This window comes from Erinaceus europaeus, chromosome 13 (genome assembly GCF_950295315.1).
Source record: "Erinaceus europaeus chromosome 13, mEriEur2.1, whole genome shotgun sequence".
Taxonomy (NCBI): domain Eukaryota; kingdom Metazoa; phylum Chordata; class Mammalia; order Eulipotyphla; family Erinaceidae; genus Erinaceus; species Erinaceus europaeus.
Genome location: NC_080174.1, coordinates 12,398,228 through 12,414,296, shown reverse-complemented (window position 1 = coordinate 12,414,296; position 16,069 = coordinate 12,398,228). Strand labels below are relative to the sequence as shown.

The 16,069-nt window shown below is 45.7% G+C and overlaps 1 protein-coding gene across 2 annotated transcripts in view; it reads left to right on the top strand.

The window, feature by feature from the left end:
- Positions 1-16,069, top strand: part of MTHFD1L (methylenetetrahydrofolate dehydrogenase (NADP+ dependent) 1 like) — a 196,838-nt gene that overhangs the window by 117,142 nt on the left and 63,627 nt on the right. For both annotated transcript variants that reach the window (XM_060205329.1, XM_016185142.2), the window contains exons 21-24: positions 6,130-6,269; positions 9,415-9,456; positions 10,090-10,190; positions 10,727-10,904. In XM_060205329.1, coding sequence (XP_060061312.1) covers positions 6,130-6,269; positions 9,415-9,456; positions 10,090-10,190; positions 10,727-10,904 — 461 coding nt within the window. The remainder of the gene's footprint in view (positions 1-6,129; positions 6,270-9,414; positions 9,457-10,089; positions 10,191-10,726; positions 10,905-16,069) is intronic.

Sequence of the window (16,069 nt, the reverse complement as noted above, 5' to 3'; positions counted from 1 at the left end):
GGTCATATCTTATCAGCTATTACTTTTTCTTTTTAAGATTTTATTTATTTATTAATGAGAAAGATAAGAGAAGAGAAAGAACCAGCCATCACTCTGGTACATGTGCTGCCAGGGATTGAACTTTGGACCTCATGCTTGAGAACCCAGTGCTTTATCCACTGCTCCACCTCCTGGACCACCAGCTATTACTTTTTACTAAATCTTTTGTTACTATAAGAAGATCGGAAGAAAGGAAGGGAGGAAGAAAGAAAGAAAGAGAGAGAGAGAGAGAGGAAGGCACTGAGTTACACCATAATGGTTCTGCAAAAGGCTTTCATGCTTGAGGCTCCGGAGGTCCCAGATTCACTCTCAGTACCACCGTATGCTAGAGCTAAGCAGTGTTCTGTCATCTGTGTGTGTGTGTGTCTTTCTCTGTACCTCTCTGTATCACATTAAGACAAATATTTTGGTTTTTTTTCTTTTTTTATATTTATTTTATTTATTTATTCCCTTTTGTTGCCCTTGTTGTTTTATTGTTGTAGTTATTATTATTGTTGTTGTCATTGTTGGATAGGACAGAGAGAAATGGAGAGAGGAGGGAAGACAGAGAGGGGGAGAGAAAGATAGACACCTGCAGACCTGCTTCACCGCCTGTGAAGCGACTCCCCTGCAGGTGGGGAGCCGGGGTTCGAACCGGGATCCTTATGCCGGTCCTTGTGCTTTGCGCCACCTGCGCTTAACCCGCTGCGCTACAGCCCGACTCCCAAATATTTTGTTTTTAAAAAAAAAGGAAGGAGAAGAACAATGTTAAGGAACCCGAGAGCATTTGAAGTGCAAGGAGACAGCTCCCCTGGTAGAGTCGATACCTTGCCAAGTTTAAAGTCTAGCGCCCCCACCACATCTGCGCACTGTGGCGGACAGCACCTGAGGAATTCAGTAGCTGGTGGGGTGGTCCTGTGCTGTCCTCTCTCCCCTCCTCCCTTTCTCCTGTGCTTTTCCAAAAATAAAATATGACAAAACACATACCTGGGGAGTGGTATCGACTTGTGTCCTCAGGTCAGGCTCTCATGTCCTAGAAATCAACATGAGGCCAGTTGTTTCCCAGACATGGCTTACTCGGGATTATACTCCTTCTCCAGAGAGACCAGGAGGGCAGTAAGTTCCCAGGTTCACTTCCCAGAGGGCTGTGAGTAGTTCAGCCTTTAAGGGGCTATCACACACAGCACTGCCACTAGTCAGGACTGTTGGGTCAGAAAGAAGCAATAGGGCAGGTCTCCCTCTTGCGTTTGTGCGCGCGCGCACACACACACACACACACACACACACACACACCGACACACATGTTTTTTACAGAGTCCAAACAAAATGGCGGGTTGCTCTCGAAGGCCACCCCAGGAACATCATGTAGTGATCAGTGGCAGCTTTCTTGCATGTAGGCAGACTTAAGAGAATTTAGGGGATGGTTTCTAGCATGTAGAAAATTGTTTTTTCTTCTGTTTTTTTAATTTTTTTCTTTACTGGGGGGATTAATAGTTTACAGTCAACAATAAAATACAGGAGTTTGTACATGTGTAATATTTCTCAGTTGTTTCTCACATAACAGTTCAACCCTTTCTAGGTCCTCCTCTGCCATCATGTTCCTGGACCTGAACCCTCCTCCCACCTCAGACCAAACTCAGTCCAAGTTCTGCTTTGTATTTTCTTTTGCTTCTTATTATTAGTGATTTAATACTCACGACAAGATTGTGAGATAAGAGGGGTACAATTCCCACTACCAGTTTTTGTTTGTTATAAGATCTAATGAGAGAGAACTATCGCACCACCGGCATATGCAATGCTAGGGATCCAACTTGCGACTCCAGTCTTGAGAGTCCAGCGCTTCAGTCCCCGCACCACTGCCCGAACCAGTGGAGAATGACTCTTTTGATGTTGACTATTTCTGTGGACTTTCAGGGTGCAGCCCCCCCCGCAAAAAAAAAAAGAGTGACTCAGTGCCAGAGTTTCCAGGTGTCGTCCCACTTAATCCCCCTGCCTGTAAGGCAAGGACATAGAAGCTCGCATAGGTTAGGGAATGGGCCAGGCTTGCACAGCTGGGAGGGAGTGTGGGTCCAACCTTTGTTTGTCTTTTTTTTTTTTTTTAAAGAATTCATTTATTTATTTATTAATGAGAAAGATAGAAGGAGAGAAAAAGAACCAGACATCACCCTGTTATATGTGCTGCCAGGAACTGAACTGGGGACCTCGTGCTTGAGAGTCCAAATGCATTATCCACTGCACCACCTCCTGGACCACTGTATCCAACCTTCTATCTGCCCATCTGGGATACTGACACATAGGAGCCGCGATTGGCCTCAGGGGTGTTGTCTTCCATTTCTTCCCCTCCTGGAAGCTCGTTGTATGAGGCCTTTGGCAAAGTCGATTGAACAGACTTCTTTCAAGGTCCAGTAGGTGCCTCTGAGATTAGGATTCTTTTCTTCTCTCTCTCTCTCTCTTTTTTTTAAGGTTCATGTGATTTATTACATATGAAAGAGTGTGTGTTTCACATGACTCAGAGTGAAGGAAACAGAAAGACAAGCCAAAGCACCATCCTGATCAATTCGGTTCTAGGGATCAAACCTGGAGCCTCAGGCATGAAAGTCAGTGCACGACTATTACAGCTATTTCTCCAACTGTGAGATCGGGATTGTGTTTATTTATTTAAAAAATTTTATTTATTATTATTGAATAAAGACAAATTAAGAGGAGAAGGGGAGAGAGAGGGAGAGACAGAGAAACATCTGCAGCTTTGCTCATGAAGCTTCTCCCCTGCAGGTGGGGACCAAGGGCTTGAACCTGGGTCCTTGTGCACTGAAGCTTTACCAATTGAGCTGTCCGGGCTCAAGGTCCTTGTGCGCTGTAATATACACGCTTAACCATATTCGCCACTAGCGCCCCTTCCCCCCCCCCCGCCTGTCCCCCCTTTTTTCTATCAGAGCAGCTCTGGTTTATGGTGCTATGGGGATTGAACCTGGGTCTTTGGAGCCTCAGGCATGCGTCTGTTTACATAACCATTATTGAAACAATCCCCCCCACCCCCCAAATCAGGATTCTTTCTGTCAAAACCTTCCCTGGTTCTGATCACTACTGCTAAAATCTCTCAAGTTCCCCCCCAGAACTGCATGAGAAGGAATGGCCACTGGGTGCTCCTGTGGTTCTGCTGCGTCGCTTGTTTCAAACTGCAGTAAATGATAAGTTGAGTTATAGCTCTTTTCAAATTGAATACTTTTATAAAGCATATATTATAGTGTGTCCAAAGCATATCCACAGTCATAAAGCATGTTTTATATTCTCTGGCTCCGTGCTTTCGCCCTAGGGAACTTTTTTCCACAAGAATATAATTTGAGAGAGGTCAAAGCTCACATGTACAGATATTTGCAGTTTTATTTAAATTGGAAACAGGCCAAATGTCTAATAAGGCAGGGAAACAAATTTGCAAATCTTGGTACATTAACAGGGTTTTACACTGCTGCATATGATTATGAATTTTGAAATACAAAAAAAAAAAACCCTGATAATCGTTTAAGTGTTTTAAAATAAAGGAATAGACTGCAAAATTCTACCAACTCTATAAAAGTTCTGATTGTCAATAAAATACTAAAAGGCAACTAAAGAAATCAAAACAACTGGTGACATATTTAGAGTTTGGAATTATGTGTGACATTTTCTTAGTTCTTATTAAAATATATGTATTCAGTGAAATTTGAGGACAAATGTCTTCATCTCCATTTTAAATGTTTTGCATTTTATATTGGTGGTTTTTATAAAATATTTTATATTGGTGGTTTTTTTAAAAAATTTTTTTTCACTACAACTTTCTATATCTTCTGTAAATTATGGCCTGGTTGCACAATCAGTATTAGTGTGTACATTTTTGTTGTTGTCATTTCATTTTTTTTTTTTTAACAAGAGAAAAATACCAGAACATGATTCTGCTCTGAGTTATGGTGAGGTTAGGGATTGAACCTGAGACCTCAGAGCTTCAGGCATGAAAGCCTTTTGTAGAACCACTGGACGGTCTCCTCAGCTCCATAACTATTTACCTTTCATTAATTTCCTTTTGTATGTGACAGATAGGCAGAGACTAGCTCTGGCACATGGCAGTGGTGGGGCTCAAACCTGGAGCCTCCAGGAATGTCAGAAGTGTCTCCCCAGCCCACTGCTCACCTTCTGGATTTTGTTTGTTTGGATTTTTTTTTTTAAGTTTTATTTATTTATTTATTTAAATATTTATTTTACTTATTTATTCCCTTTTGTTGCCCTTGTTGTTTTATTGTTGTAGTTATTATTGTTGTTGTCATTGTTGGATAGGACAGAGAGAAATGGAGAGAGGAGGGGAAGACAGAGAGGAGGAGAGAAAGACAGACACCTGCAGACCTGCTTCACCGCCTGTGAAGCGACTCCCCTGCAAGTGGGGAGCCGGGGTTCGAACCGGGATCCTTATGCCGGTCTTTGTGCTTTGCACCACCTGCGCTTAACCCACTGCGCTACAGCCCGACTCCCTTGGATTTGTTTTTATTAGAGCACTGCTCATCTCTGGTTTGTGGTGGTGCTTTTTTTTGTTTTTGTTTTTAATACTTATGAGAGGAGAGAGAGCATTACTCACGATTGAGAGTCCAACGCTTTATCCACTGTACAACCTCCCGGGCCACAGTATTTAGTTTCTCTTACTTCAGTGCTATTCCTTTCAAGAACCATGCTGTCACCGTGCATAGGCACCCAAGTTCAAGCCCCTGATCCCTATCTGTAGGAGGGAAGCTTCACAAGCAGTGAAACAGTTGCTGCAGCTCTCTCTCTGTCTCTCTCTCTCTACATAGATATATTAAAAATATTGTTCTGATAGGGAGTCGGGCGGTAGTGCAGTGGGTTAAGCGCACGTGGCGCAAAATTCAAGGACCGGTGTTAAGGATCCTGGTTTGAGTCCCCGGCTCCTCGCCTGCAGGGGACGACTCGCTTTACAAGCGGTGAAGCAGGTCTGCAGGTGTCTGTCTTTCTCTCCCCCTCTCTGTCTTCCCCTCCTCTCTCCATTTCTCTCTATCCTATCCAACAGTGGGTAGAATGTTGGACCTAAAGACATGAGGTCCCACGTTCAGTCTCTGGTATCACATAGGCCAGAGTGATGCTTTGCTTCTCTCTCTCTCTCCTCCCCACCGTACCCCCATGTTAAGCAATCAATCTACAGCCCACGAAGTGACAAAGTGACTAGAGCACCAGACATAAAAAGTATGAGGAACTGTAAGTTCAGTCCCTGGCTTCACATTACCTGAGTGACGCTCTGGTTCTGTCTTTCTCTGTTCTTTCTCGTTCTCGCTCATGCTAATAAATCTTTAGACAATAGTGAATAAAAAGGGGGCCGGTTGAGCACTTATATTTACAATGCACGAGGACTCGGGTTCAAGTCCCAGTTTCCACCTGCGAGGGGGAAGCTTCTTTTTTTTTAAATTTTTTAAATTTGTTATTAATAGTACGTCACAAGATTGTAAGAATATAATGTATACTTCCACATCACACCCACCACCAAAGCTCTACCCTTGGGGGAGAAACTTCATAAGCAATGAAGCCATGTTATGTTAGAAAGCCATTTCTAACATAAAGCCATGTTTATGTTAGAAATCACATCCTTAAAACAGTAACGGGGTGGCGGGGGAGCAGGTGGTGGCACACCTGGTTGAGCACAGACATTACAGCGCACAGGGACCGGGGTTCTAGTCCCTGGTCCCCACCTGCAAGGGAAAAGCTTCACAAGTGGTGAAGCAGGGCTGCAGGAGTCTCTCTGTCTCTCCCCCTCTCTATTTCCCCTCCCCTCTGAATTTCTCGCTGTCTCTATTCAATAATAAATAAATGAATAAATATTTTTTTAAAAAAAGTAATTAAAAAGAAAGAAAAGAGCTGAATCCTTGAGGATCAGCGCCATGAAGCCGAGCTGTGTCAGGCAGTGGGTCAGCCCCTGTGGCCGCGGGAAAAGTTGGTTTCCTGCCTGCGTAGGAGCAAGACGCAGCACTGTGCCATCGCCTGGGAGTGGTGGGGGTCCAAACCAGCCTTTGAACCGGTGCTGGTTGCTGTCACCAGCTGTTAGCAGAGCTTACTCATGAGTTTCTGCCTTGATTCCCGCAGTCACGGAAGCCGGCTTTGGCGCCGACATCGGCATGGAGAAGTTCTTCAATATCAAGTGCAGAGCCTCCGGCTTGGTGCCCAACGTCGTGGTGCTGGTGGCCACGGTGCGTGCGCTGAAGATGCACGGAGGCGGCCCCAGCGTAAGTCCCCTTCTTCCTCCCTGAGAAAGCATGGCTGTCGGGGCCTCAGCAGACATAGGGCGGGACCTGCATGCTTTAGGTAGGAGTTCTCCCGCTTCTGTGATTGCTTCTCCACTGGATGAGGACATTGGCAGGTCAATCCATAACCCCCAGCCTTTCAACAGTCTTTTGAAAGACTTTCAGTGATAATCTGTCTTATGTTTAGAGTTGACAGATAGCTGAAAGATTTTTTTTTTTATCTTTAGGATTATTTGTTTATTTATCGTTGTTTGGTTGTTTTTTTTTTTAAGATTTTATATATTTTAAATAAGAAAGAGTGTGTGTTTCTGTGTGTATGTTATTTTTTAGTTTATTTTTAAACAGATCCCTGCTCAGTTCTGGCTTATGGCGGTGCTGGGGATTGAACCGGGGACTTTGGACCCTTAAGCATGAGATTGTCTTTGCATAACCATTATGCTGTCTACCCCTGCCCCCCTTTTTTTCTTTCTTTTTTTTATATTTATTTATTTCCTTTTGTTGCCCTTGTTGCCTTATTGTTGTAGTTATAGTTGTTGTTATTGATGTCGTTGTTGTTAGATAGGACAGAGAGAAATGGAGAGAGGAGGGGAAGACAGAGGGGGGAGAGAAAGACAGACACCTGCAGCCCTGTTTCACCACTTGTGAAATGACTCCCCTGCAGGTAGGGAGCCAGGGTCCTTTTTTCCTTTTTAGATTTTTTTTTTTCTCCTTCTTAACGTTTTCAAATAGAAAGAGGAAGAAATCTGGAGGAATAGCATAGTGTTTCTATCAAGATTTTCATGCCCAAGTCCATATATCCTAGGTTCAGTCCCGAGTTCCGCCATAAGCCAGACCTGAGCAGTATTCTGACAAAGAGAGACACCACAGCACTGAAGTTTATTCAGGGCAGCCAGGGCTAGACTGGAACCTGGTTTGTGTGCATGACAGAATGGGCTCATTATCCAGGTGAGGCCTCTCACCTTTTAGATATTTTCAAAAGAGAAATAGTACGTGCTGATTTAGGGAAAAAATGACATAACACTGCACAGTTCTGGCTTCTGCTGGTACCAGAGATTGAACCTATGACCTCAGTCTGGTGCCCTACTTGCTGTGCTATCTCCCTGGCCCTGGTTAATAAAATGACTTGGGAGTTGTCCCTTTGTCACTTGGGCTTTTGATGGATTTGGCAAATTGTCAAAACCGATTACATATTGTGCTCATAAAAGTCCATCATCAGTGTCTGTTACGGTTAAATGAAAAACCAGGTAGCAGTTACGGGCAAGGTGGATTGTTTGTGCTCAGAGACCCATCACATAGGGACCATGAGTTCAAGTAGCAGCTCAAAAAGGCATCCTTAAGCCAGTCTTCGCTTGTTTGCTCCTCGAGCCACGTGCACTTAACCCACTGCGCTACCGACCGACCCCCGTTCCTTGTCTTTCTTTTAACCCTACCAGGGTGTTGTCAATTATGTCGATCTTTTAATGGAGCTTATTTTGGTTTGTTGATTCTCTGCTCTTTCTGGTAATTGCTTCGAACCCATTTCTCCTACAGGAGCCTAATTTAGACCCTGCAGAATTTCTCGTGTTTGTAAAATCAGCAATGCTTTCAGTTCTTTGATTAACCTGCTATTTCAGTTACTCCTGCTGAAAAGTTCACAGTATTTTCATTGATGCCACTGCTGGGAAAAACTCATCTGAAAAGAGTTTCCTATCTTTCCCACACACTCCAAATAACAATTCTATCACAAAGGTAACATTGCAAAGATTTCTAATCCTCTCAAGGTCTCTTCCCTACCAAGGGAGTAAAATCACCGTGTCCTCAAGTAAATCAAAATGTTCTCAGCAGATGTGTTTCAGCACAACCAGTGGCAGGCTCTAGGCAAAAGTACTGGGATTATGGGAAGGCACAGAATGTGTGTGGAGGGTGGGGGGAGGTCTTGTCTTGAAGGCTTATTATGTGCCAGGCCCCATTCTGCCTTTCCTTTGCTGTGTCACCTGGCACAAGGTACTTGCCTTCGCTGAACTTCAGCTTGCTCCACTTTGGGATTTATTTTATTTTATTTTATACAGCCTGGAGCACCATTCTGGCATACTCAATGCCAGCCATCCAACTCAGAACATCTTCCTTGCAATTCCTGCACTCTGTCCACCAAGCTACCCCGCAGAAGCTAAGCCATAGGGTTGGGAGGTGGAGGAATGGTCATGCAAAGCGATTATCTTGTCTGTGGATCCATGGTCCCAGGTTCAATTCCTAGCACCACCATAAGCCAGAACTGAGCAATGCTCTGGTAAAAAGTGGTGGTGGGGGGGATTGTTGTGGGGAGGGTGAATAGGGAAAGATAGAGAGTACAATAAGTCTTATTTTTTATTTTAATTAATTAATTTTTTACCAGAGCACTGCTCAGCTCTGGCTTATGGTGGTGCAGGGGATTGAATCTGGGACTTCGGAGCCTCAGGCATGAGAGTCTCTTTGCATAACCATTATGCTATCTCCCCCTGGAAAGCCTGATTTGTAGTCAGAGTTATCCATTGTGCCACTGGCCCTGCACAACCCCCCAGCAAGTCTTGACTCAGCATCATTTTAGGTTTTTGGTGACTGACTTTAAGTGAAATAGAATAATAATAGAAGCTTCTCCTCTCACCGTTGTCATCGTCATCTGGGGTTTGTCCACCCCCATTATTTTCAACAAAAGGACCAGCTATGTTTGCAGTTATTTTGAAATGATGTGGAGACTCTTTAGTAATGATGATGCCCTCTGGATAAATCAAGCATTAGTCCTCTGGCCAGTTTATGTTTTGCTAGGATAATGGGCAACAGTATGACAGTTCTCCATGCTGACTCAAAGCAGAAATGCCTGAGGAGTTTGTTGCTATGACTTGAAGCTGAATCCCGGGCCCAGAAATCCTGTTTTATCCAGTCTGGGTGGAGCCCAGGCATCACTGTCTGTTTAGAACTTCCCGCACGACCTGTCGCCAGACTGCCTGTCGCTAGCTGAAAAGCACAAGCTGTGCTGTCACATGTGTCTGCCCCCAACATCTCTGTGATGTGTTTTCCTTCTGGATCTTTTATCCATTAGAACAAGCAAACGTACTAATCGGATCCTCCTCCTCTTCTCCCTCCTTCTCTTTCTTCTTTTGTCTCATCCCAGGTTACTGCTGGCGTTCCTCTGAAGAAAGAATATACAGAAGAGGTGAGGTTTAAGAGCTTCCAAAACTTCATTAGCCATGGCCTTGATCTTGAAAGAGATCGGGCTCTAAGTCCCCATTACAGGCAACCAGGAAAGTGGGAGCTGACAGCACCCGGCACAGAAATAAATATGAACCTCGTGCCCATGGATTCATTTGATACAGAGAGAAACAAATAAAACCCTGACTTAGGGGTGGAAGGAATATACAATTGGCACTATGACTTGAATTATCTCAATTTGACTCTTCTGGAACGAGACTTTTGTTTTGTTTTGTTTTGTTTTGTTTTGTTTTTTGGCAGCAGTCCCTCTTAACTCCTACAGGTGGCGCCAGGGGATCTGACCAGGAAGGCACTGCCAGCCCTCCTAGCCCTCTCGGGGCCTTGCACCATCTTGTCTACCAGCCTGCATAGCTCCAGACTCACAGATGCCATGGGGCACAGAATCATTATAGAAACTGTTGTGGAAATGAGCCTCCTCCTTCAATGGTTGTCTTTCCTGTGGGGAGAAAGCATGACTTAAGGCTTTAAGGCCTTCCGTCTTTAGCTTCTGGGGCACACTAGTGAGCCAAGATGGCAGCCAGGCCTGTCAGAGGTAGGTTTGGTGGGAAGCCCCTTACAAGCGTCTGGTTTCTTCCAGAACATCCCGCTGGTGGCAGACGGCTGCTGTAACCTGCAGAAGCAGATTCAGATCGCCCAGCTTTTTGGAGTTCCTGTTGTTGTGGCCCTGAATGTCTTCAAGTAAGTCCAGCCCTCTCCCATCACTGGGCCACCCTGGAAGCTCTCGCTGCTGTGTCTCCAGGATATTTGGTCTCCCCCTGTTTCATCTAAAAGTACACAGACATACCCTGCTCTTTCTGTGGGTTTGGTTCAGTTTGGATCTGTTACATTTTACCCAAAGTATCTGAGATGTTTGCAGGAAAAAGTAATCTGTAGCGTGAGTTACCAAGTTCTTTGACTTGTTGGGGTGTTTTGTTTTATTTTGTTTTCTCCAACATTTCTGTCTGAAAGACAGTGGCCAATCAAAGGGATACATGCTATGGAACATTCTCAATTAAATTACCCTCAGCAACCTGACACATCAGGGTGGTGTGGTCGAGGATTCCTCCCCATGCGTTTCTGGATGTCTGGTTTCTTTAAACACCATGTAACCGCTTTTGATGCTAAGACTGTGTGCAGCCTTGGGGAGCGGGGTTCTGGGTGAGGGGTTTGTGTTTCTGTAGAAACGAGAGCTAAATGAAGACAGATGCACGACCACAAGAGTTTTTCCTCTGCAGGACGGACACCCGCGCCGAGATCGACCTGGTGTGTGAGCTGGCCAAGCGTGCGGGCGCATTTGATGCTGTGCCCTGCTACCACTGGTCCATGGGTGGCAAGGGCTCTGTGGACCTGGCCTGGGCCGTGAGAGAAGCTGCCAATAAGAGAAGCCGCTTCCAGTTCCTGTATGATGTGGAGGTAAGAGCTGGCAGCTGCAACCATGCCCTCATCCCTCTTTCTCACACCTTCCCCTGGAGCCCTGTGTGGGCTACCTGGGTCTATCCACACAGTTTCCCTGCAGATACAGAGGTGAGGGAGGCAGACCCCACAGCTTGGGCTCGCTCTTAAAGGCTGTTCTCAATTTCCAAAGAGCTTCAGTGAGGGGGAGCTTTGGAGAACAAAGTTGAAGAATTAATACTTTCTAGATCAGTTGTTGAAACACTTTTTTTATAAGGCCTAGGAAACCATGAGGAGTGGTTTTTTTGGTCCATTGCTATCTCTCTCCCTCCATCCCCCCCACTCAGCGGTCTGCTGAAATTACTCTCCCCCCACACACTGACTTGACATTGGTATCCAGTATTTATTTATTTACTTATTTATCTATTTATTTATTATCAGGGCACTGCTCCACTCTGGCTTATGGTGGTGCTGGGGCTTGACCTCAGGCATGGAAGGCTCTTTGCATAACCATTATACTATCTCCTCAGTATACAGTTTTAAAAGATTTTCTGTGTGCTTATCACACCCACACCTCCTTCCCTTTGGGGTTCATTTTGAGTATTTGTTTGTGTTTATTTAATGCCACACCAAAGAATGAACTTGGTGTCCATGAATAATACCACTGAACGGCTTCCCAGGCCCCTTTTTTTTTTTTTCTTTTTGTTGAGGAGGAGAGAAAGAGACAGAGAAGGAAGGGGGGGGTGGATGCCCAGAACTGTTTTGCCACCCAGGGAGCTTCCCCGGAGCAGTACTTGTTGCTCATGGAGCCAGAGCTGGAACCCAGGGCTGTTGTAATTAAAAAGTTAAAGGACTTTGCATGAGCGCAACTCAACGTGGGTTTAAATTAATAAAAGGATTATTACATGGCGGGACAGCAATACGAAACAGTACATTTTAGGTACGGCAAAAAGAGCAAAATTAGTGGGGTTAAGAATAGATAGGCCAGGCCCATGAGATAAGTTAATTACCAAAGTTCAACTTCACTTGTACAAGTCACGGGAGGAGCGGTGGCCTTGGCGGGCCGAGAGCATGTAGGAAAGCAGGGGCCCGGAGAACGCAGTGCAGGAACACAGCAGCTTCTGCCTGGCGTGCGCTGACACCCCTGTATGCTAATTATGTTCTCATGGTCAGCCTTATGCTTATCAAGCCCCAAAGTCCTATTCATAGGCTGTGCCACAACATAGGACCTCACCCATAGTGTAGGGAACACACTTTTTTTTTTTTAATTTAATAGAGATAGAAATTGAGAGAGAAGGGGGAGATAGGGAGAGAGAAAGAGAGGCACTTCCCCCTGCAGGTGGAAACCAGAGGCTTAAACTTGGATCTTTGCACATGGGGATGTGTGTGCTCTGCTGGGTGTTCCACCTCAGAGCCCACAAAGCACAAAACTCCTAGCAGGTAAGCTATCTCCTGGCGGCTCCATGGCTTAATTATCCATATAACAAAAAGTTGATTTCTATCATCATTTCATTTATTTTTGTGAGAGAGAAGGAAGGACACCAAAAACTCCACTCTGCTCTGCCATATGTGGTGCCCGTGATTGAACCTAGAACCTTGGACCTGCAAGTCCACCCCTAGAGTTCACAATTGCATCGTGCTCTTTTGTACCCGGTCCGTGAGAGCTCTCCACCCCAACTGCCGCTCAGTCCCCAGCCACCCCCAGGGGACTTGAATCTGGGGGGATCTCCTCTCAGGCCAAGTTTGGGGTTGTTGCTGGATGACTGCTGAATCCATAGTCTTGTCCTTCCTGGCTACTCTCATGGCATCTTCTTACATCACGGCATCTCTGGGTGGCATCTAACAACAGAATTGAAGTTTCTCACAGTTTGGGGGCCTGAGAAGTCCAAGGTGAGGACCCCAGCTAATCGATTGTGTGTGTGCTGAGGGCTGCCCCCTGGTTGACAAATGGCCGGTGGATTTAACCCTGTTCCTGAGGCTCTACCCTGATGCCCTATTCACCTCACATTAGGTATTTCGTGTCCATGAATGTGGAGAGGGATGCAGAAGTCCCATCCTTAAGAGCATTCACTTCATATCTTTTCTCCTTGTCTGTTTGTCTTTTCTTCTGTTACTACATAGGGCAGATCCCCACCCCATCCCCCCCAAGGGAAAATAGCCCAGCTGGGAGAGAGCAGGACTTCTAGTTCGAGCCTGAGTACCTCAAGTACTGTGATGGGGTTCTCCAGTGAAGTTAATTATCCAGTAAATCATTTAACAACATAATCTTTCCCTTTTTAACTTTTTTTTAATTGATTTATTTTTTTCTCAGGGCTAGGGAGGTTAATGGTTTATAGTAAGTCCAGCTGTGGACAGCTGTGTAAAATTTCTCATTTCACCGTGAAAGGTGTCTGCCAAACACTCTCACCCCCCTGGCTGGGTTCCTCTCTACCATCATGCACCAGGATCTATCTGAAAGCCCCCTCCAGCTTTCCCAGAGCCCTTTGCTTTGGTATAATACACCCAACCCATTCCAAGTGCCAGGTGTTTCCCTTCAGGCTAGACTTAGGAGTGGAACTTTTCTAGATAGTGCATTCCAATTACTACGACTTCTCACCAACACCAAATGTTACCAATTTTTTTTTCCCAACAGGTGCATTTTGGGTAGAATCCTTGTGTGTGTGTGTGTGTGTGTGTGTGTGTGTGTGTGTGTGTGTGTGTGTGTGTGTGTGTGTGTGTGTGTTTTAATGAGCTGTTTCCCAAAGGGCAAATGTTTTCAAGAACACCAGCCCAGGCCAAGAGACCAGCACATAAAATGATTCTGATTCTGACCAGGGTGCTGCAGACATTAAAGTAAACCCTCTTCTTTCTTTCTTTCTTTTTTTTTTCTTTTTTGCCTCCAGTATTATCACTTGCTGTGATTCACTGCCTACACTACGAATCCACTGCTCCTGAGGCCTTCCCCCCCCCCCCATCATTTTGTTGTTGTTGGATAAGACAGGGAGAAATTGAGAGGGGAGGGAAAAGGGAAGACAGAGAGGGGGAGAGAAAGATAGACACCTGTAGACCTGCTTCACCACTTGTGAAGTAACCCCCTGCAAATGGTGACCTGGGAACTCAAACCAGGATCCTTACACCAATCCTTGCACTTCACACTATGTGCACTTAATCTGGCGTGCTGCCACCTGGCCCCCTACCCTTTTCTTAACTACTAAAATTCTTTTTTATATATATATAAACTCCCCCTGCCCATAACGCTCTTGAAATATCTGCTTGGTTCCAGTAAGGTAGTCTGTGTGCAGAGTGCACAGGAAAGCGCCATGTTCAATATGTGGCAGTGTGTGTACAGTAAGAAGTTTACTGCGGGGGTGGAGTCCCCCAGTGGTGCTCCTGGTTGAGCTCACACTTTACCATGTGCAGGGTCCCAGGTTTGAGTCCCCACTCCCCACCTATGGGGGGAAACTTCTTAAGAGAGCAGTGAAACAGGACTGCAGGTGTCTCTTTTTCTCTCCCCTCTCAATTTCTCTCTTATCCTATCGAGTAAAATGGAAGGAAAGGGGAAGGGCTGGGGAGAAAGCATAATGGTTCTGCAAAAGACTCTCATGCCTAATGCTCTGAGGTCTCAGGTTCAATTCCCAGTATCACAATAAGCCAGAGCTGAGCAGTGCTCTGGTGTTTCTCTTTCTCTCTCTCTCTCTTTGTTTCTAGATCTCTTTCACTAAAGGTAAAAAAAGATAATAAAAAGGGGGGAAAGGAAAAATGGCCACCAGGAACAGTGGATTCATCGTGCAGGCATTGAGTCCCAGGATCAGCCTAGTGGCAAAATTAAAACATTAATAACGATAATTTAAAAATTCAATAGGGTGTTGTTAAAATTTGGAAGGCTTTTGCCGGGCTGGCTTGCTTCACGGCGGGTAACAGACGCGGAGACAACGGCTGGGCAGGGAAGCTGTATTTCTTTATTCAGGAACAACGATTCATAAACTAAGACAAACTAATCACCAAACAGAACTCCGCTGTCTCTTTGCGGCGGCGCAAGCACTCTTTCTTACTCTGTAACTCGGGAACTCTCCAACTCTGGAACTCTGGAACTCTCGTACTCGGGAACCCTCTGAAACTCTGGCACTCTCGAACTCAAGAACTCAGGAACCCTCAGACTCAGGAACCCTCTCTCGGGGTTCCTTGGGGCGGGGCCAAGCAGGCCCGCGAAATTAACTGAACTGATCCAATTCTCTTGGCGGGGGAGGGCTAGAACAAACCAATGTAAAGCATACGACAATAGGGAGCTGACAGATGGCTCAGCGGGTAGAGCACACATTGTGCCATCGATTTGGACCTGAGTTCAAGCCCCCACCCAGCACATGGGAACATCTGCTCTAGAAGATTTATGAGAAGATGATTGCTAATTCTCTCCTGCCTCTCCCCCCGACACACACACACACACACACACACACACACACACACACACACACACACCCTTCCTGTTTCTTTATCAAAAGAAAGGGGATGGGGTGGGGGGTCCACAAGGAGCAGGGGACTGGTACAGGTATAGAGCCCCAGAGATGACCCTAGTGCCCAATAAATACATAAGTAAATAAAGTCTTACGCCCTATATTTGTTAGGATTCTTGCCTCTTTGCCCCTGTGCTCATCTTCCCTTTCTTAAAACATAGATGTCAGGTCAAAGCCAGGGTTTGGGGAGCAGCTGGTTACCCTCTCTGCCTGTGACATCACCCTGGTTTAAGAGACTTGCTGTCCCTGTGGCCCCTTTGTCCTGCCACCCCCACCCACCATCCACCCTGACGGTGCTCCTCCCCCTGGCAAGGGGATCGCTCACAAGCCGGTCTCCAGTCTCACCCTGTACTGTGAGAAATCTGAGCTTGTTGCTACTGCAGACCCAGAGCTCACTGGGCACAGAGCTGTGGTTTTCTCAAAGCCCCCCTCTCTCCCCACCACTAACACGTGGGTGCCAGGGACCTGATAGTTGTGGAGATCGCTTTGCAGTGAATAAAAAAAAAGAAAAAAAAATTTGAAAACACACCTACACCTCTTGATGCCTCCCCAGACTCTTTTCTGCCAGACTGTATTCAGGACAGGATTAGGGGATGTCTTATTTCCAACTCTACTCATGCCCTCTGCTTTGTGTCACCCAAGAAAGGTAGCTGAAAGAGGCCCTGCAGAATCCACAAGTTACCCTGCATAAGGATC